The 22,867-nt window shown below is 43.5% G+C and overlaps 2 protein-coding genes across 5 annotated transcripts in view; one reads left to right on the top strand and one right to left on the bottom strand.

Moving 5' to 3' along the window:
* Positions 1-980: 980 nt before the first annotated feature.
* LOC139416580 (ubiA prenyltransferase domain-containing protein 1-like) lies at positions 981-3,277 on the top strand. Its single transcript, XM_071165413.1, has 3 exons — positions 981-1,166; positions 1,661-2,274; positions 2,399-3,277. Exons 2-3 carry the CDS (start codon positions 1,680-1,682, stop codon positions 2,884-2,886), a joined length of 1,083 nt encoding a protein of 360 aa, XP_071021514.1. The 5' UTR covers positions 981-1,166; positions 1,661-1,679; the 3' UTR covers positions 2,887-3,277.
* A 3,159-nt stretch (positions 3,278-6,436) lies between these two features.
* Positions 6,437-22,867, bottom strand: part of LOC139416579 (E3 ubiquitin-protein ligase MIB2-like) — a 91,754-nt gene continuing 75,323 nt past the window's right edge. For all 4 annotated transcript variants that reach the window (XM_071165410.1, XM_071165411.1, XM_071165408.1 and 1 more), the window contains 6 exons: positions 16,970-17,096; positions 13,096-13,371; positions 11,880-12,058; positions 10,104-10,297; positions 9,827-9,892; positions 6,437-9,626 (listed from right to left, as the gene is read on the bottom strand). In XM_071165410.1, the coding sequence (XP_071021511.1) occupies positions 9,394-9,626; positions 9,827-9,892; positions 10,104-10,297; positions 11,880-12,058; positions 13,096-13,371; positions 16,970-17,096 (1,075 nt within the window). In that variant the 3' untranslated portion in view covers positions 6,437-9,393. The remainder of the gene's footprint in view (positions 9,627-9,826; positions 9,893-10,103; positions 10,298-11,879; positions 12,059-13,095; positions 13,372-16,969; positions 17,097-22,867) is intronic.

Below are 22,867 nucleotides of genomic sequence, written 5' to 3'. Positions count from 1 at the left end.
TAAAAGATTAGGGGGAAAAAAATCTCAGTCTGTGCAGGTCTCTCATTTTAGCTGAGGTTTGCGCATATTTGTTTTTATTTATTTAACTAGACAAGTCAGTTAAGAACACATTCTTATTTACAATGACGGTCTACCGGGGAACAGTGTGTTAGAGTGTTGGGCCAGTAAAGTTACTGGATTGAATCCCCGAGCTGACAAAGTACAAATCTGTGGTTCTGCCCCTCAACAAGGCAGTTAACCACTAGGCTACCTTCCACCCCATATAACAATATTAGGTTGACTTTGATTTATATAATACCTATTAATTCAAATTGAATTGTCCCAACTATTTTATAATTATATAGGAAAACAGGCTGTTGCCTAATGTAAGTAAAACATATTTTTCAAATGCTATTTTCATTGTAGTAGGCTAGTTGTAGTTACCTGCATCAAATAGATGGTGAGCTATGATGATAAGCATACATTCTGCAGAACTGTGTAAACCGCAAAGGTTGTATCCTAGTTTACATCAAATAAGTGCGTGTGTGAAGGGCCAAAACACGCTATTTGAGTCTGGTGTGCATTCGTAGTCGGCAACGTTCGAAAACTATTGAAACAAACATGTACATACAAATGTTTTTGGAGACGTGTAGTTGAGTGGGTATAATATTTACCCATGCTGGTCTGAGTTCGCTCTTTAACAAATTCGGGTGGGATAGGGAGAGATCGAACTGACCCTAGATCTGTCTCTACCCTATGGCAAATTTTTCACGGAGCTGTTTTGACCCACCACCAAAGAACCAATAATGTAATTCCTGCCTTAGTATTTGTAATATATGAGTTGGTGCGAGTGTGATAATGAGCGATACTTTTTATAAAAAATATTTTGAGAAATATATATTTTAATTCATCTTGTGAAAGGGGTATTGGACATGTCAGCGTCACAAGACGCGGAACTCAGATGACATTGGAATGCGTTTCCAACGGTGCCTATTTATACTGCACTTTGGTTGGACAAAATGGCGTCCGTCGGGGTTAACTGTGATCAGCCAGTGAAATATCCTCAAAATTGACACGTAGCAGGCTTGCCAACGGAGCAGGGTCAGCCCTGTAGTTATGTAGCGGTCACAGAAAGATGTTGTTACATGGTGTGAAATAGTTTATGAGAGAAAGGATACATAAAACAGGTAATATCCGGTGTCGAACATTTCATTTCTCCCTGGCTATTGGTTAGCTAGCTAATTAGCACACTGGCTAGTTTGCTTTTAGCTTTAATCTCTGTAGCTAGTTAGTTGACTATCCAGCCCCCTAGTGCAATGCTCTGAAGGCACATTTTACGAGGTTGTAGGAAGCAAGCAATGTGGCCATCCAACAGGTGTTTTTGTACAATTTACAAGATTGTGCATTGAAATACAGCTGGTCCAGCTAACATATTTCTAGCTACTGTTAGTCAGGATGGAAGTACTGGAAATTAAACAGACTTGTTGCCTCGTCCTAGCATGTAGTAGCGAGCTTTAATCCTGCTCAACAACAATTTATTTTTCCTGTTGCATGCTCTTGGAAACCTTCAATGATGGACAATATAATAACTGATTCTTACTGTTTTAAAATTAATTTCAGAGCCTTGATTCTGTTGCACTTAAGTTATAAGTTATATGTGTGACCTCTAACTCCGTTTCAGGTTTACTATCCATTTATTTATGATTGTTGCTGGCACTACTGTGGACCTTGGCAGCGGTATGGCTGTGGGGCAGAAAACAAGCCGCGCGGAGACATTTGTTTTGGCTGGATCGAATGGACATGAGACAAGGCATTCTGGTTTGAATGACATTGTGCGGAACCACACCTCTGACCAGCAAAGGTCAGGGATGGCCAGAGTTTCGTCCGACATGAGGAACAAGTGTGCTGCTTATGTGCTGGCCCTGCGGCCGTGGAGTTTCAGCGCCTCTCTCACACCGGTGGCGCTGGGCAGTGCCCTGGCCTACAAGCTGGAGGGCTCGGTGGACTTGGTCATCCTCATGGTGTGTGCCATAGCTGTGCTGGTGGTGCATGGGGCAGGGAACCTGGTTAACACCTACTATGACTTTTCCAAAGGGATCGACCACAAGAAGAGTGATGATAGGACTCTTGTGGATGAGATCCTGGCACCGCAGGACGTTGTCATGTTTGGAGCGCTGCTCTACTCTCTGGGCTGCTTGTGTGCCACACTGCTCTACTTTCTCTCCACATTGAGGATGGAACATCTGGCCCTTATTTATTTTGGAGGGCTCTCAAGTTCTTTCCTGTACACGGGAGGTGAGCGAACCATTAACCTGTTTTTTTTTAAGATGTACTGACATTTAATTTATATATTTTTACCAATACTAACCACACACACACTAATATCCAGATACTTATATCTTCCTTGTCCTGTTTTCAGGCATTGGTCTTAAGTATGTGGCCCTGGGGGATGTGGTGATCCTGATCACATTTGGCCCTCTGGCAGTCATGTTTGCCCACGCCGTGCAGGTGGGCTACCTGTCAGTCCTGCCCTTGGTCTACGCCGTCCCCCTGGCCCTCAACACGGAGGCCATTCTACACAGCAACAACACCAGAGACATGGACTCTGACAAACAGGCAGGCATCGTCACTCTGGCCATCCTCATCGGGCCCACGCTGTCCTACATCCTCTTCAACCTCCTGCTGTTTTTCCCTTACGTGCTCTTCTGCATCCTGGCCACCCACTACACCATCAGCATGGCCCTGCCCCTGCTCACGCTGCCCATGGCCTTCCCCCTGGAGAGGCAGTTCCGCAGCCAGTGCTATTCCAAGATCCCCCAAAAGACAGCTAAGCTCAACCTCCTGATGGGACTTTTCTATGTCTTTGGGATCATTCTGGCACCTCAAGGCAGCTTACCGCTACTGTGAATCCAATTGTAGATTACATTTTTTTTATAGCTTTAAAAAAAAAAATAGCCTAGTTGATGTACATCTTTGTATTTATGATTAGCTTGAGTTCAAAGGCTTTAATGTGTTGTTTAGTTTATACATTGAGAAACAGACCGTTTAATTATTTTTCTTTAATACTGACAGATATAACCAGATGTGTAATTGTTCCAGTATTTTGCACAAGAGTTCTGTGTATCGGTTGAAGTCTGAGATGGGTTCAGAATCATTTGGTATAAGACCACAGTAAGAGAAGACGTTTGAAGTCCCTATGCCTCATGAGGACAGACGTGGAAGAAACAGTTGCATCGGGTCCTTTTGCTACCGGTGATGCAATTGTTCAAAATGTCAATACATCAAATCTATACCTTTTCATCTCTACATTTAAATTAAATGTCTTATTTTAGGACCATAGATGTTATATATTCTTCAGGTTGAGGTTAAAATGATCAACAGAAATGTTATGTTTTCAGAAATGAGACGGTAGCCTTGTAATTCAGGTTTTGGAGTCACGGATTGGAATTGTCCATTTTAATTTTCAGACATAGGAGTTCAACTGTTCATCGATCCAGTCCAGAAATCAGTACAAACTGATGCGATGTGAGTACATGGAAATGCCCCTAAATGTTCCAGATCTCAGCTTAATTTTAATTGAACTAGTTGGTGACCTTTTAGGATTTTACCATTAGGCTATATGTTTTGAGTAGTTATGGATTCATTAACAAATTACATCCTATTGTATTTGTTTTTCCTATTCCTCACATTACATTGTTTGAAATTGGGTCATAAGTAAAAAAATATATATTTAATCGATTGCTATTTTAAAATTTACTTCAGGTTTTGTCAAAATTAATTATTTAAATAATTTGAACTATGTCCTTACATTTTTCAAAGCCCAATTTTTCCACCACAGAGAACAGCTTTTGGTTGAATGCCAAAAATTTCAGGCACAGAGTTTAATACTGTACAGTCTTTGCTTCAGGTGTGAATAAGACATCAGCTCCCCAATCAGATCCTGGTGCTAATCATCAGGTTTGCAAGCCCACAGTATTAATCCCCTGAAAGGTGGTCCTTTGACTCTGAGGAGACTTCCCCCTAACTGCAGATCTGCAATGGTTGATTTGCAATAAGCCACCCATCAATTAATTTAACAAATATTTACTTGGCAATACTTCCTTAATTTTTGACTTGGAAGGCACCGCTGTCTCAACTCCAATGGCTAGTTGCAGGTGGGTCGTTGGAATTTAGGAAATGCTCCATCATTAAATTAAATATTTTTTGTGCACCATTAATTAATCCAACAATGCTGCCATCTCAACCTGATCTCAGATCATTTCGTATTATTCTGTAAGTAAATCCGATACACTCCATATCATATGGTATGTACTAATTTGTGGATGTCCAGCACCCATTTTGTATTATATGTTAAGAATTTGCAGAACGTATATGTCTACGAATTCTAGCTAGCCACCTCGTTAGCTAGGTGTTAGGGTTAGCTAAAAGGGTTAAGGTTAGGGGATGGGTTGGCTAACATGCTAAGTTGTTGCAAAGTAACAAAAAAGTATTAAGTTGTTGAAGTTGCTAATTAGCTTAAATGCTAAAGTTGTCCCTCATGAGATTCAATGTCCGAACTATGCTAGGCATTGTCCACAAAGTGGCATGGCAGGATGCTTAGCTCCCTCCTATCGTTTCTTTGGATTGGACATGCAATTATGTAATAGTTGATTGAATATTCATTGAGGGTTGTTGACGTCAACCGCCTTTATTCAATGGAGAAATGCTATGCTATTAGCCTCATGCCAGGATTGTGCATAGCCATCTCGGATATAAAGTGTTTTTTTCTTAAAGTTGCGGGGATGTCACGTGTCCTACTTATATCCGTACACTCATAACCTAAGCATTACGAAACGTATATTTAATCAAATAAACCACACGTAGTAAATAAGCCGTTCAATTTTTTGTTGACCAAATTCGACACTCAATGACTGACCTCCGTTTAAAAACTCCTTGCTCGGTGGGCGATAAAACGCCACCTGCTGGAGGGAGATATATTTCCCGCCGAGTTAGGCCTCTACTTCTTCTTCTCTGATTGATCGAAACAGGTGAGGTGCCCGGCGCTTAATTTCTGAGTAGGCTACCCACCTATCTCAATCAGTAGCTATCTTTCCATTTAGAACGTTTGAATAGAAAATAGGTGCGTTCTCATTTAAATATTTTGTCGATATAAACGGCTGGACGCAATGACGTCACATCAACAACAAAAAAACACTACACAAACCACGTTTCCATCCAGGCATTTCATGCGGATGAATGACCTGACGCATAAAAAAAGCCACGACCGGGCTATGATCAGAGGCAGTAGTGATGACCACACATGTTCTCTTGATATGTGTGAATTGGACCATTTCCCTGTCCTGCTAAGCATTCGAAATGTAACAAGTGCTTTTGAGTGTCAGGGAAAATGTATGAAGTAAAAAGTACATTATTTTCTTTAGGAATGTAGTGGACGCCGGCCTCTAAGAGCGAGATCACCCAGTCCCCTGGTTCGGGGGGCCCTCATGCTTGGCCCTGGTGTTATTTTTGTCGAAGCGTGCATAAAATGCATTGAATTCATCTGGTAGTGAGGCATAGTTTGGCAGATCATGGCTGGGTCTTCCTTTGTAATCCGTAATAGAACGTAGCCTCCGCCACATGCTGTGGGCGTCAGAGCCTGTGTAATAGGATTCCACCTGGTTCCTATTGTCCTTTTGCTTGTTTGGTGGCTCTCCAGAGGTCGTAGCGGGACTTCTTGTACTTGTTTGTGTCCTCAGCAGTAGCCTAGGAGTTGGCTTTGATAGCCCGGTGTGTGGTAGCCCTGTCCTTTATTTTAGCACCAACCTCTGTGTTAATCCAGGGCTTTTGATTGGGGGAAGCTTCACTGTGGGGACAATGCCGTTGATGCATTTCCTAATGAAGCCTGTGATGGAGAGAGATCCTTGATGAAAACCTGCTCCAGAGAGCTCAGAACCACAGACTGGGGAAAAGGTTAACCTTCCAACAGGACAACGACCCTAAGCACACAGCCAAGACAATGCAGGAGTGGCTTTGGGACAAGTCTCTGAATGTCCTTGAGTGGCCCAGCCAGAGCTCGGGCTTCAACCTGATCGAACATCTCTGGAGAGACCTGAAAATAGCTGTGCAGCGACATTCCCCATCCAACCTGACAGAGCTTGAGAGAAACTCCCCAAATACAGGTGTGCCAAGATTGTAGCATCATACCCAAGAAGACTTGAGGCTGTAATCGCTGGCAAAGGTGCTTCAACAAAGTACTGGGTAAAGGGTTTGAATACTTATGTAAATGGGATTTCCTTTTTTTCTTTTTTAAATGTGCAAAAATGTAAAAACGTTTTTGCTTTTCTTTATGGGGTATTGTGTGTAGATTGAGAAAAATACGTTACACATTTTTGAAAAATTCAAGAGGTCTGAATACTTTCCGAATGCACTGTACATGTTGGGAGGAGACAGTGACTGATTAAGCGCCGAACACCAAATACTTATAAAACAGTTCCATATTTATTGCAAAATATTTTCGGACAGAATACAACTGAACAAACACGTCAACGTTGGAGGAATGGACAGTAAGGCCAACATCAGAACTCCAAGTGCTGTACACACAAATAGTAACATTTCTTGCTTAAATAGTATATGTAGTTCTCATAGCAAACCTCTAGTAGTACATTTCCAAACCTCCTGGCTCTCCTAAATAATTATTATTACCTGTGTACAGAGAATACTCACATGACCCAATGTAGGACACCAGATGCCAATCTTTAATGATCATAAAGACTCTCTCGATTCATTAAAATTATAAAGTTTTGGCTCCAATTTTTCTTTCTTCTTCTTTAATATCAGTTGTCATTGAGAAGCTGGGAAAGAGGGAATGGGTGCAGTCTCATGACACCCTATTCCCCATGTAGTGCACTACTTTTTTAGTACCCTACAGCATACTCACAATATGCTCTTGCTCTTTTGCCCAAATAGTACATAGCTATGATAGTTTGAGACAAAATCATCATTGGGAGCCACAATAGTGCTATTCAATTATTTCAAAACATTGATCATGGCTAGAGCATTGTATCTAGATGAACTAGGCTGTGCAGTCCTGTGCACATCCTTTTAAAGATTTGGCACTGGTGTAGTAGTACTTCTTAGAGTAAACCTTACTTTCCCCCGCTTGTGCCCTCTCTCACATCTTTACAACCTTTCCACAAAAAGGCAGAGTAAGACAGATTACATTTTTTCTAACATTCAAAATGTACATCTTAATTGGCTTACCGAAAGCTGGGATCTACAAACCCCTGTCAATGGAAGTTTACAATAGAAAAATCAAATAGATCATTTTTTTAAAACACATAAGCCCTTTGGAAAACAAACCAAAAAATACAAAGGATGATGTACAATCCAAAATGCTTTGCCAAACAGACTGGGGGGGGGGGGGGGTTCTTCTAAGTAGGCTGAATATGATGCGAGACACGTAACTACAGATGTACAGTTCCACTTTTTTTGTTGCCATGTCTAATTCAATGTTTACTGTTTGAGAAAAAAATACATTACAAGAGTCCAAAGGCTGCCAAAAGTCCACATTGTGACAAAATAAAGAACAAGAATATACATCATTTTTCTGGCTCAGCTTTTATAGAAGTTTACCCACCTCCATTGACCAATAATCCTTTCTGTTCTGTATTGGAGGAGTTATCTTCCTCTATCCAAAGGACACCAAGGCTTCCAGAAATCAAAGGTAATTCTGTCCGCAAGAGTCCAAAGTTGACCTAAACTCAATGACAAACCTTTCTGCACCACCCAATTGGCTGAGCCCTGTCTGAGGCTGAGTGTGATGATGCTAGCAAGCGGATGGGCAGCTAACGCACTTGCTGGGCAGTACAACGCTACGCTACACGCTGAGGAGAAGGACAGAGGCGCTCAGGTTCAGACAACAACAGACACGGGCTTCGTTCATGCTTTTTATACAAATCTACAAAGAACAATAGGTATCTGGGTGATGGTATAAGGAAAATGACTTGCACTGCCACTGCGACAGCAGACAAATAAGTATTTCCTTTCTTTTAAAGCAACACGCAAACCTCTCTCTATTATGGTGTATTTCAACATTCATTTCATACCAAAAGCAAGAACGGTATGTTGGGCTGAAGTGAACTCATCTACACGTCTATTCTGCTATAAAACAGTCCAAGCTGTTGTTTTACCAGATATCTACAAGTCCCTTAGTAAATGCACAACAAATTGTCAGAAGGCTCTAATGTAAAAACGTTTGACAAAAACAAAACATTCCACAACCCTTTTGATACTAGAAGTGTTTCAATGAATCAGGACCCTGAGTAGAGAAGGACATAGGCTTGGGTGAAATTACAGCAGAAATCCTTTTTTTGCAGATCAAACACCAAAAATAATATGACTTTAGCTAAATAGAAACACCTTCAGACATTAATAACTCAGTACTAATTACAGGTACTCTTAAAACCACACATGTAACCAAATCCACAACAAAGTCTTCAGCTTAGAATATGCATGTACTCATGCATATAGTGTGTATTTTCCTCTTACGTATGTACGGCAAGCGGGAGGGGCTATACAGAGGAGCCTTTAGTTATACCATCACCCTCTGGAGACTAACACTTATTACAAACAGCTTCATATGAAGGAGAGCAAACATAATACACAGGATTCAAGACAGGGAGATGGACTGTTCTCTGCAGCCTTGTAAACAGGGGAGGTAAGACAGGCAAACGGGGTGCAATCAAATGGGGAATAACAGACCTCTTAGAGCAGCACAGGTGAGGGCCTATTCAGATGGACATCCTCCCTGGTTCGTAGGGACATCCTCCTTGTTCACCAATATGAGTGGAGCTTGCGGCACAACCACCTCCTCCTGATGTAACCGGCTGTGGTTGCTGGTTACTGGGGGCCACGGAGAAAGCATTGCAGAGCCTTTCAGGGGTAGTGGATGGATTTTTTCCCATGCAGAAATGGGCAACAAAAAAAACTAAATCTAGTCAGTATGACCATATCCAGCTATGTGACACTGCTGGAAACCCTGGGGTGTATTCATTACGGAAACCGTTTACTCTTTAAGAACAAAATGGAAGCAAACAAAGCAAATGGAACGAAACACGGAGGGACCTACCTGAATTTGCCCAATAGAAACTCTAATTTGTGTTTTTCTGTTTTGAGTAAACAGTTTCTGTGGCAAAACGTTTTGCAACAGAATCGGCGTAATGATTACACCCCTGGCGCAACTTCATGAAACAGAACACAACAAAGCGCAGCGGCTGAGCCAGGGTGGATGAGCAAGTGGCTTATCCCAAAGGACTGAGACGCAGACTGACCGACTAACAGACACCAGCAGAAAACGGGCAACAAGCTGACCACCCCTGGGCCACTTCATGGGGGGTGGGGGGGGGGGAGAAAGGAGGCGGAGGACGGGGGCCTGGGTCAGACAAAGAGCTGAATGCGCTCGCGGATGGTCTGCCTGCAGATGGGGCATGTCTTGAGGGCGGCGCTGCAGTCGATGCAGGAGGCGTGGCCGCACTGAAAGACCAGCTTGATGTGGTTGTCGATGCAGATGGGGCAGGTGATACGCTCCTCCATCTGGCGGTAGCGTGACTGTAGCTGCTCCAGCAGGTTGTGCTGCTCCGAGTCCGGGCTGCAGTCCACCTCTGTCTGGTCTGGAGAGAGAGGAGGGGGATACATGTCATTCACTTCACCATTTAACATCACACTCCACTAAAATGTATTGTGATCTGTACTAGTATTATCAGGACATCTATTTATGTTGTAGCTTCTATTTATCAATTACTACCAATGCCCTTCACCGACACACATCAGAAAACAAGAAAGGGCTTCTACTCATCTGTGGTATCATTACCTTGTCTTATTTTCTTGGTGATCGTGACCTGGCATTTGATGCATTTCTTCATTCGATGAGCACACTCTGGAGAGATTAGGGAGAGGCACAAGGAGTTACTTCAGATCCCAAACATCAAGATCTTGTGGGAAAGCCAAAGGCCGGTTTCTTAGAAACTGATTAAACCTAGTCCTGGACTAAAACCACTTCCAATGGATACATTTTAGTCCAGGACTAGTCTTAATGCTCCAGCTGCCCCACCAACATTCTTTCTTGCACGGACACACACGCCATCTACCTTCGCAGGCGACGCTGTGCTGGCAGGGGCAGAAGAGGACGAGCAGCGCCAGCTCGGAGCAGATGAGACACTCGCTGGGCCCCGGCAGGACGGGCATGGCCAGGTTAGTCATGGTATTGGGCGTGGTGTGGACCCGCCGCAGGCTGGTGCTGCTCAGTGACGTGCCGCACGTGATGGCCTGCAGCCGCTGCAACCTGGAGGAACGGATGGATGAAAAGACTGATTGGTACACATAGTGTACGATAGGATTTGTTCTCTTATCTTTGTTTTGGTTAGTTATTTGTTCTCATCTTTTCCACTTATTTTAAAGCCCATTTACAGTGGCAAAGAAAAAGTATGTGAACCCTTTGGAATTATCTGGGTTTCTGCATAAATTGTTCATCAAATTTGATCTGATCTTCATCTAAATCACAACAATACACAAACAGTGTGCTTAAACTAATAACACAAATTATTGATTTTTTTGTCTATATTTAATACATAATTTAAACATTCACAGTGTAGGTTGTAAAAAGTACGTGAACCCCTAGGCTAATGACTAGGGTTAAAGAAGTATCTCTAAAAGCCTTGGAGTCCATCAGTCCATCATGGTAAGACAAATTGTCTATAAATGGAGAAAGTTTAGCACTGCTGCTACTCTCCCTAGGAGTGGCCGTCCTGCAAAAAATGACTGCAAGAGCACAGCGCAGAATGCTAAGAGTGTCAGCTGAAGACTTACAGAAATCTCTGGAATATGCTAACATCTCTGTTGACGAGTCTACAATACGTAAAACACTAAACAAGAATGGTGTTCATGGGAGGACACCACGGAAGAAGCCACTGCTGTCCAAAAAAAAACATTGCTGCATGTCTGAAGTTTGCGAAAGTGCACCTGGATATTCCACAGTGCTACTGGCAAAATATTCTGTGGACAGATGAAACTAAAATTGAGTTGTTTGGAAGGAACACACAACACTATCTGTGGAGAAAACAATGGCACAGCACAGCACACCAACATCAAAACCTCATCCCAACTGTAAACTATGGTGGAGGGAGCATCATGGTTTTGGGCTGCTTTGCTGCCTCAGGGCTTGGACAGCTTGCTATCATCGACGGAAAAATGAATTCCAAAGTTTATCAAGACATTTTGCAGGAGAAAGTTAGGCTATTTGCCCCCCAATTGAAGCTCAACAGAAGTTGGGTGATGCAACAGGACAATGACCCAAAATACAGAAGTAAATCAACAACAGAATGGCTTCTACATAAGAAAATACACCTTCTGAAGTGGCCCAGTCAGAGTCCTGACCTCAAGAGAGCAGTTTACACAAGACATGCCAAGAATATTGCTAAACTGAAACAGTTTTTTAAAAAGGAATGGTCCAAAATTCCTCCTGACTGTTATGCAGGTCTGATCTGCAACTACAGAAAACGTTTGGTTGAGGTTATTGCTGCCAAAGGAGGGTCAACCAAATACAAGGGTTCACATACTTTTCCCACACTGCACTGTGAATGTTTGCACGGTGTGTTCAATAAAGACATGAAAACGTATAATTGTTTGTGTTATTAGTTTAAGCAGACCGTGTTTGTCCATTGTTGTGATCTAAATGTTATGACCAATTTATGCAGAAATCTAGGTATTTCCAAAAGGTTCACATACTTTTCCTTGCCACTGTATGTCTGATTGGGGCCTTAATCTCCAGGCTGACCCTTCATAGCAATGAGTGTAAAAGGTGCTGTTATAATAGTAGAACCATTAAGGACCATACAGCCAGCCAGCCAGTCAGTAGCTGTACATACCGCTGCTTCTCAGAGAAGCTCTTGATGAGCTGCAGCACGGCTGTGTCAGCTACCAGGTCCAGCGGGCTCTTGCCCTTGTGGTTAGCGTAGTTGATGTTGGCGCCCTCCTGTGCCAGGAAACAGGCAATGGCTGCGCCCACGCTCAGCTCCGTGTTACCCATCAGTCCCGAGCTGCTCAGCTACACAGGAGGGAGGGAGAAGGAGAGTTGAGTTCTGGCAAGCCTTTATTCTTGTAAATTAAAGGAATCACATGAGAGTCAAAGCTGCACACACAGGATATGAGAGAGAGTCAGACAGAAAGTACAGTGTACAACAAGATTACTGAGGATGTCAAATGACACTAAAAACAAGTAATTGCTAATTAGTATCAATTAAGCAATACTCTTCTAGTAATCAGCGGCACGCCACCTGTTTACTACCTGTAGCCTAGTGGTTAGAGCGTTGAACTACTGTAGTAACCGAAAGGTTGCAAGATCGAATCCCCGAGCAGACAAGGAAAAAATCTGTCGTTCTGCCCCTGGGCAGTTAACCCACTGTTCCTAGGCCGTCATTGAAAATAAGAATTTGTTCTGAACTGACTTGCCTAGTTAAATAAAAAGGTACCTTTTTTTCTTACAATTTAAAAAAAAAATGCAAAGGGGATGTCTGGTCCTCGTACAGACTATATTACAGCAAGGGAGTGATGTCACTAAACCCAATGCACCCCAGCTGGAGAAATACGAGCCCAAATTCAATCAAATCTAGAACTCCCCTCCTTTGCTGACAATGTGAATACATGGTACTTAGACTAGCCACCTTATGTACAGTGTGAGTTAACCCCTATCCAAAATGGCTTGGCGGATGGCCAGCATTGTTTGAGCGCTGCAGTGTTTGGGGTTGTGCTGATTCCCTTTTGGCTGTGCCAGTGGCAGCAGCTGCTAGAACACAATGCTGATGATTTGCATTAACCGACCTTGCTAACAGAAGGAACACATTTTTTAAACAGACCTGTGTATGACAATTGAGAGGCGAGGAGTGATTGTTTGAAGCTAGGGAAGATGATTAGGTAGACTAATAGTGTCAGGAGAATTCCTTTCTCTCTCAGTGATTTAATGTCTCATTCAAAACTAGGTCTCTCCCTTATTTTGGTCTCCCCTTCTCTTCCGGTCTTTTTTGCATCATTTCTCCTGCACCCCTCATGAATCAAGAAAAATCACACCCTTCCTTACAGTCTTACCTGACAGTACAGCGAGGATGATGACGAGCCCGGACCCCCCTCTCCTCTCTCCTGCGTGGTGGTCGTGGTGCTGGTGGTGGCGGGGGTGAGCGTGGCGTTGGCCAGCTGCGGGCGGCTGAGGGCGACGTGCATGGCCGTGTCCCCATCCTCGTCCTCCACATTGACGTCCGCGCCCTCGACCACTAGCAGCTGCACCAGGTCCCCGTGGCCCTGCGTTACCGCCAGTTGCAGCGGCGTCTGGTTGCGGTTGTTGCGGATGTTGACGTCACAGCGGCCCTGTGAGAGGGTGGGGTGAGAGAAAGTTAGTTGGGATGTTCCTTTTGAAGCTTAAAAAGGTACAAGTGCATTGAATATAACCTTGTTGGCCATCTTTGGGTGTTGCTATCATTTTTCCTTTTTTGGAAGACTCAGAAGGTACCAATGTTACATTGCATGCATTTGCTTTTTACGTAGCTGTCCTGTGACTACTTGGTATCTGTAACTATTTTACTGTGCTGTTGTGTCCATATTGTGTTGTACCTCACTGATTGACCTGATTTTAAACAAAATGTGGGCACTGAAACTGATTTCTATCCACTGTTGTTTCAAAAAAAGTGTTTTATTTTGTTTTGTTCTAGTACTTGTAAAGGTTATACTTTGGAATTTCTGTCCCAGTTCCGAAGAATGCTGTTATGGCAGCATTAAGGAAAGTTTCTTGGAAACTTCAATTTAAGCCAACAAGTCCTTGAAGGTGTTACATGGAAACAACCCTTCTAGCTGCTCCACAACCAACTATGTAATAACTGTTAACAGCCACCAGGGGGAGGTCTCCTTCATAATGCTGAGGAGCAGAGAGCGAAGGGGATATACATACAGTTGCAGTTGGAAGTTTTAAAAAAGCACAAATTCCCTGTCTTAGGTCAGTTAGGAGCACAATTTTATTTTAAGAATGTGAAATGTCAGAATAATAGTAGAGAATGATTTATTTCAGCTTTATTTCTCTCATCACATTCCCAGTGGGTCAGAAGTTTACATACACTCAATTAATATCTATGGCATTGCCTTTAAATTTTTTAACTTCGGGTCAAATGTTTCAGGTAACCTTCCACAAGCTTCCCACAATAAGTTGGGTGAATTTTGGCCCATTCCTCAAGGCAGAGATGGTGTAAGTAACTGAGTCAGGTTTGTCGGCCCCCTTGCTCGCACATGCTTTTTTAGTTCTGCCCACAAATTTTCTATAGGATTGAGGTCAGGGCTTTGTGATGGCCACTCCAATACCTCGACTTTGTTGTCCTTAAGCCATTTTGCCACAACCTTGGAAGTATGCTTGGGGCCAATGTCCATTTGGAAGACAAATATACGACCGAGCTTAAACTTCCTGACTGATGTCTTGAGATGTTGCTTCAATATATCCACATACATTTTCCTCCCTCATGGTGCCATCAATTTTGTGAAGAGTACCAGTCCCTCCTGCAGCAAAGCACCTCCACAACATGATGCTGCCACCCCAGTGCTTCACAGTTGGGATGTGTTCTTCAGCTTGCAAGCCTCCCCCTTTTTCCTCAAACATAATGATTGTCATTATGATGGTCATCACTATTTTTGTTTCATCAGACCAGAGGACATTTCTCCAAAAAGTACGATCTTTGTCCCCATGTGCAGTTTTAAACCGTAGTCTGGCTTTTTTATGACGGTTTTGGAGCAGTGGCTTCTTACTTGCTGAGCGGCCATTCAGGTTATGTTGATATAGGACTCGTTTTACTGTGGATATAGATACTTTGTTCCTGTTTCCTACAGCATCTTCACAAGGTCCTTTGCTGTTGTTCTGGGATTCACTTGCACTTTTCGCACCAAAGTACATTCATCTCTAGGACACAGAATGCGTCTCCTTCCTGAGCAGTATGACAGCTGTGTGGTCCCATGGTGTTTATACTTGCGTACTATTGTTTGTACAGATGAACTTGGTACCTTCAGGCGTTTGGAAATTGCTCCCAAGGATGAACCAGACTTGCGGAGGTCTATCATTTGTTTCTGAGGTCTTGGCTGATTTCTTTTGATTTTCACATGTCAAGCAAAGAGGCACTGAGTTTGAAGGTAGGCCTTGAAATACATCCACAGGTACACCGCCAATTGGCTCAAATGATGTCAATTAGCCTATCAGAAGCTTCTAAAGCCATGACATCATTTTCTGGAATTTCCCAAGCTGTTTAAAGGCACAATCAACTTAGTGTATGTAAACTTCTGACCCATTGGAATTGTGATATAGTGAATTATAAGTGAAATCATCTGTCTATAAACAATTGTTGGAAAAATGACTTAAGTCCTAACTGACTTGCCAAAACTACAGTTTGGTAACAAGAAATTTGTGGAGTGGTTGAAAAACGAGTTTCAATTACTCCAACCTAAGTGTATATAAACGTCAGACTTCAACTGTATATAGCTAGATAGACACACATCAAAAAATAAAACGTCCTCTCACTGTCAACTGCATTTATTTTCAGCAAACTTAACGTGTAAATATTTGTATAAACATAAGATTCAACAACTGAGACAAACTGAACAAGTTCCACAGGCGTGTGACTAACTGAAATGAAATAATGTGTCCCTGAACAAAGGGGGGTTGGTCAAAATCAAGTTTCAGTCAGTATCTGGTGTGGCCACCAGCTGCATTAAGTACTGCAGTGCATCTCCTCCTCGTGGACTACACCAGATTTGCCAGTTTTTGCTATGAGATGTTACCCCACTCTTCCACCTAGGCACCTGCAAGTTCCCGGATATTTCTGGACCTAGCCCTCACCCTCCGATCCAACAGGTCAAAGACATGCTCAATTGGATTGAAATCCTGGCTCTTCGCTGGCCAATGCGGAATACTGACATTCCTGTCTTGCAGGAAATCACGCACAGAACGAGCAGTATGGCTGGTGGCATTGTCATGCTGTTGGTTCAGGATGAGCCTGCAGGAAGGGTACCACATGAGGGAGGAGGATGTCTTCCCTGGAACGCACAGCGTTGAGATTGCCTGCAATGACAACAAGCTCAGTCCGATGATGCTGTGACACACCGCCCCAGACCATGACGGACCCTCCACCTCCAAATCGATTCCGCTCCCGAGGTCTCGGTGTACCGCTCATTCCTTCGACGATAAACAAGAATCCGACCATCACCCCTGGTGAGACAACACCGCGACTCATCAGTGAAGAGCACTTTTTGCCAGTCCTGTCTGGTCCAGCAACGGTGTGTTTGTGCCCATAGGCAACATTGTTGCCGGTGATGTCTGGTGAGGACCTGCCTTACAACAGGCCTACAAACCCTCAGTCCAGCCTCTCTCAGCCTATTGCGGACAGTCTGAGCACTGATAGAGGGATTATGCATTCCTGGTGTAACTCGGGCAGTTGTTGCCATCCTGTACCTGTCCCGCAAGTGCAATGTTCGGATGTAGCGATCCAGTGCTGTCCGTCCTGTCTCCCCGTAGTGCTGTCTTAGGCGTCTCAGTACGGGCAATGCAATTTATTGGCCTGGCCACATCTGCAGTCCTCATGCCTCCTTGCAGCATGCCTAAGGCACGTTCACGCAGATGAGCAGGGAACCTAGGAATCTTTCTTTTGGTGTTTTTCAGAGTCAGTAGAAAGGCTTCTTCAGTGTCCTAAGTTTTCATAACTGTGATCTTAATTGCCTACTGTCTGTAAGCAGTTAGTGTCTTAACGACCGTTCCACAGGTACATGTTCATTAATTGTTTATGGATAATTGAACAAGCATGGGAAACAGTGTTAAAACCCTTTACAATGAAGATCTGTGAAGTTATTTGGATTTTTACAAATTATCTTTGAAAGACAGGGTCCTGAAAAAGGTGTTAGAGGGTGAGAGAAACTCATTTTTTTCCACACCGTTTCTTACCTCTTTTACAAGGATCTCGGCCACGTCTCGGTGGTTGTTGAGGGAGGCCAGGTGCAGAGCCGAGAAGCCGTCCTCCTTCTTGACATCCACCAGCTGACGCGCCCGAGCCAAGATCTTCTCCGTGGCCCTGTGGAAACAAATGGCCTCGGGTTCAGATTGAGCATATAGTGCACTACTCATATGGACATGTTTTGTGCCTTGGGGACAGAAGAGTGCTTTATGGATTATAAATCACTGTTAACACACAACCATGGAAACCCTGGAATCAGAGAGAAGGTTTGTATGACAAATGTATCTGCGTCACAAATCGGTAGCTTAACGGGCATTTGGATGATGGCATAAAGACGGCTGTTTCAGGAGCTAAAACTAACCCATCATTAGAAGGAAAGGAAACAACACAGCCAGTGAGGGCAGGGATTTCCATTAGGCAGTGCTAAGCGTTTTACTGAGAGCAGCGGCTCTAAACAGCATTGACCTCCAGCTCTCGGCTGAACTTGCATAATGGATTGGCGTTGCTCTTTCCTAACACCCCCCCACCCCCCGTCATATACCATCTTGTCTCTCTCTCTCTCTCTCTTAGCTACTCCACCATTCCCACACTCAGTTAAATCTTCATCAAGCACTCATCATAATTCACTCTAATCCATGCCACATATTGTCCAACAAAATTGTTTTCTATAACCAGTTCCAGACTTTGGCCAATCTACATAGTGTGGTGGAGAGACATTGAACTCAGGCTTTGAGAATAGGACAGAGGGATTGATTAATCCTGCTCTGTTATTCATTCGCTGGGTTTTGATATTGCAGTCCGTCGGGGGGCCGGCTGGCTGTAAAGCAGGGCTGTCCGTGTAAATCCTCTGCGCCGGCTGCTTTATGGCGTGTGAAATTAGCCCTACACAGTATCATACAGTTCTCAGGCCACGGCAGACAGGGTTCACGCAGACATGTAGGCAGACAGACACAAAAACAGACACGAACCAGACTCTTTCCCATTAGTCAGTTGTTTTCCCCTTGTAATCTACATTTTTATAATCTGCTGGTTCTAATGTCATTTTAAAGTGGGTTTGCCTATTTGCATCTCCAAGTTACTGTTAAATAATTTGAAAGCTAATGAGGCATTTATAAAATTATATTCTTCAAGAATAAATAGTTATACTGTATATCCTTAATTGACTGGGTAGCTGTTAAGTACAAGTAGTTACAGTAGTGTACAGTAAAAGCAGGGTCAAAGAAAGCAGTCTATTTCTGCTGCGGAGTCAAATAAGGGGGGTTTAATGCAGCATTATTTATAATAGCAACAAAGTAAGAGTGCAGTCCTTATTAACACATTGCTCATCCGTTTCAGTACTGTACACGAGAAGCAGAGGTGGCTGGGGGGGAAACAACCAGCGGATTGGCATGGTTATATATGGTCATTCTTCACCTCAGGGCAGGCAGCTTTGCTAAGAGCAGCTCACCACTCACTGTGGCTCTTAGAGCAAACTACAGGTAAATTCCAAAATAAAGGAAACATCAACATAATGTGTCTTAATAGGACGTTGGGACACCACAAGCCAGAACAGCTTCAGTGTACCTTGGAATAGATTCTACAAGTGTTTGGAACTCTATTGAAGGGATGCAAAACCATTCTTCCACGAGAAATTACATCATTTGGTGTTTTGTTGATGGTGATGGACAACGGTGTCCAAGGTGCCGCTTCAGAATCTCCCATAAGTGTTCAATTGGGTTTAGATCTGGTGACAGACGGCCATGACATATGGTTTACATCTTTTTCATGCTCATCCAATCATCCAATGACCACTCGTGCCCTGTGGATGGGGGTATTGTCATCATATGGGGGTATGGTAGCCAAAATAATAGCCTGCCCAGCATTTTTATACATGACCCTAAGCATGATGGGATGTTAATTTCTTGATTAACTCAGGAACCGCACCTGTGTGGAAGCACCTGCTTGCAATATACTTTGTATCCCTCATTTACTCAAGTGTCCATTATTTTGGCAGTTACCTGTACATACTTTACTACTGGTGAGGGGACAGAGGTCATTTGTACCTGCATGCGACTCACTTGGGAGGAGGGGGAAGTGGGATGGAGGGTGAATAGGGAGGTTGTTACAGCTGCCTCCCTCTTTCCTCAATCAAGACTGCATCTCTCAGACCCCCTCTGCCCCTCCCCACTTCACAAGCTCATAATTCCACCCCCTTACCCTGCAGCCCCGGGAAAGTGTCTCTGATTGGATTTTAGCCCAGTCACTGTCATCTCCCCTCAGTGAGATGACGGGCTGCCCCCAGTTGGTGAGGGTAGGTAACAACATCTCCACCCCGCTGATTCTCAACACTGGGGCCCCACAAGGGTGCGTTCTGAGCCCTCTCCTGTACTCCCTGTTCACCCACGACTGCGTGGCCACGCACGCCTCCAACTCAATCATCAAGTTTGCAGACAACACAATAGTGGTAGACTTGATTACCAACAACGACGAGACGGCCTACAGGGAGGAGGTGAGGGCCCTCGGAGTGTGGTGTCAGGAAAATAACCTCACACTCAACGTCAACAAAACTAAGGAGATGATTGTGGACTTCAGGAAACAGCAGAGGGAACACCCCCCTATCCACATCGATGGGGCAGTAGTGGAGAGGGTAGTAAGTTTTAAGTTCCTCGGCGTACACATCACAGACAAACTGAATTGGTCCACTCACACAGACAGCATTGTGAAGAAGCCGCAGCAGCGTCTCTTCAACCTCAGGAGGCTGAAGAAATTCGGCTTGTCACCAAAAGCACTCACAAACTTCTACAGATGTACAATCGAGAGCATCCTGTCGGGCTGTATCACCGCCTGGTACGGCAACTGCTCCGCCCACAACCGTAAGGCTCTCCAGAGGGTAGTGAGGTCTGCACAACGCATCAACGGGGGCAAACTACCTGCCCTCCAGGACACCTACACCACCTGATGTCACAGGAAGGCCATAAAGATCATCAAGGACAACAACCACCCGAGCCACTGCCTGTTCACCCCGCTATCATCCAGAAGGCGAGGTCAGTACAGGTGCATCAAAGCTGGGACCGAGAGACTGAAAAACAGCTTCTATCTCAAGGCCATCAGACTGTTAAACAGCCACCACTAACATTGAGTGGCTGCTGCCAACACACTGACTCAACTCCAGCCACTTTAATAATGGGAATTGATGGGAATTTATGTAAAATATATCACTAGCCACTTTAAACAATGCTACTTAATATAATGTTTACATACCCTACATTATTCATCTCATATGTATACGTATATACTGCACTCTATTTCATCTACTGCATCTTTATGTAATATATGTATCACTAGCCACTTTAAACTATGCCACTTTGTTTACATACTCATCTCATATGTATATACTGTACTCGATACCATCTACTGCATCTTGCCTATGCCGCTCTGTACCATCACTCATTCATATATCTTTATGTACATATTCTTTATCCCTTTACACTTGTGTGTATTGTTAGTTAGATTACTCGTTGGTTAATACTGCATTGTCGGAACTAGAAGCACAAGCATTTCGCTACACTCGCATTAACATCTGCTAACCATGTGTATGTGACAAATACATTTGATTTGTTTAGATCTCTGCATAATTTCCATAACCCCTGCATGTTCATGAATATTCACAGATCTCCTGATCTACGAGGCATTACTGTCGTAATGTGAGCTCATACATCATGACACCAACGCAAATGGTAATGACTTCGCTAGAGAGAAAACATATATTTTTAGTTTCTGAATGAATGTCTCAATTGTGGACTCATTGGGGAATATAAACATCGCTTTTCAGTGAAAACGATTTGGGGAGGTGGAAAGATAAATGCATTTTTCAGTGTATTTATGTGCTGAGTAGTATGTGAAGTAGTTGGAGGGACAGAGTGAGTCAGACGTTTAATGTTGTTGTGGTAGGACAGTGTGTGAGGGTTAAGGCCTAGCTTGCCTTTGGCTGGGAGCTCGGGAGGAGCACAGAAAGCCCAGGTCAACAGAGAAAGAGACAGAGGAAGATTGGAGGGAGAGAAATAGGGAGAGAGAGCGAGGGAAAAAGAGAGAATTAGAAGAGAGGGAAACAGAAGAAGATAGTTGTGAGGAAGAGAAAAGAGAGGAGGCTCTCTCTCATGGGCTGTCTGCCTCTCCCTTTGCCTTCCCAGGATCATTTTAGAACTATGACCCTCTCTTCCCATTTCCTCAGATAAACTAAATAAATACCTTCACTAAAATAAACAAACGCAGATTTATATCGACAAAACCACCGGAGAGGAGAGGCAGAAGAACGGTAGAACTCAAAATCCCTTTAGGGATGCTACTTTTTGGAAAAATAAACACAAAACTAAACAATGAAAGAAACCATGTATGTATGTATGTATGTATGTATACATACATGAGTAAAAAGAGCTCCAGTATACTGTAATTCTCAATGTTCTTTCCATTTGCAGCAGCAGCTGATGTCAGACCAAATGAATGCTCGAGAGAGAGGATGCTGAACTCAAGCACTGCACATGACACTTTCCAGAACAGATTGGCCATTGCTTTTTTGATTCTGTGTTGGAGCCTTCCTGAATGACTGTTTTCCCTTTTTCCCTTTCTTCGTGCAGAGTCAACATTCTCCCCATACAGGGAGATGCTTTTCACTGTTGGGGGGGGGGGGGGGGGGGGGGTGGTCCAGTCAGTTAAATACATCACCGGGAGCACACTGCCTGTCTTCCAGGACATCTACAGCATCCGGTGTGTATCACAGGAAGGCCAAGAAAATCATCAATGCCCTTAAGGTTCCGTTTTAGGACCACTATTGTTTTCACTATATATTTGACCTCTTGGTGATGTCATGTATAACATAGGCTACCCCAAGGCCATAAGACCCCTGAACAGGTATTCAAATGGCTACCCGGATTATTTGCATTGTGTGCCCCCCCCAGCCCCTCTTTTACACTGGTGCTACTCTCTGTATCATATATGCACAGTCACTTTAACTATACATTAATGTACATACTACCTCAATTGGCCCGACCAACCAGTGCTCCCGCACATTGGCTAACCTGGCTATCTGCATTATGCCCCGCCACCCACCAACCCCTCTTTACGCTACTGCTACTCTCTGTTGATCATATATGCATAGTCACTTTAACCATAGCTACATGTACATACTACCTCAATCAGCCTGACTAACCGGTGTCTGTATGTAGCCTCGCTACTTTTATAGCCTCGCTACTGTATATAGCCTCGCTACTGTTTTTTACTGTCTTTTTACTGTTGTTCTTATTTCTTTACTTACCTATTGTTCACGTAATACCTTTTTGACACTATTGGTTAGAGCCTGTAAGTAAGCATTTCACTGTAACGTCTACACCTGTTGTATTCGGCGCACGTGACAAATACAATTTTATTTGTAAACATAATGTTAACTTTCACTGCTATGTGGATGACACACAGCTGTACATTTCGATGAAACGTGGTGAAGCCCCAAATTGCCCTCCCTGGAAGCCTGTGTTTCAGACACAAGGAAGTGGATGGCTGCACATTTTCTACTTTTAAACTCGGACAAAACTGAGATGCTTGTTCTAGGTCCCAAGAAAAAAAAAAGAGATATTTTGTTGAATCTGACAATGAATCTTGGTTGTACAGTCGTCTCAAATAAAACTGTGAAGAACCTCGGCGTTACTCTGGACCCTGATCTCTTTTGACGAACATATCAAGACTGTTTCAAGGACCTCTTTCTTCCATCTACGTAAGATTGCAAAAATGAGAAACTTTGACCAAAAATGATGCAGAAAAATGTATCCATGCTTTTGTCAATTCTAGGATAGATTACTGCAATGCAATACTTTCCGGATACCCGGATAAAGCACTAAATAAACTTCAGTGCTAAACAC

This window comes from Oncorhynchus clarkii, chromosome 9, assembly GCF_045791955.1.
Source record: "Oncorhynchus clarkii lewisi isolate Uvic-CL-2024 chromosome 9, UVic_Ocla_1.0, whole genome shotgun sequence".
Taxonomy (NCBI): domain Eukaryota; kingdom Metazoa; phylum Chordata; class Actinopteri; order Salmoniformes; family Salmonidae; genus Oncorhynchus; species Oncorhynchus clarkii.
Note: the sequence above shows the minus strand (reverse complement) of the source record. Positions and strands in the feature narration are given on the sequence as shown.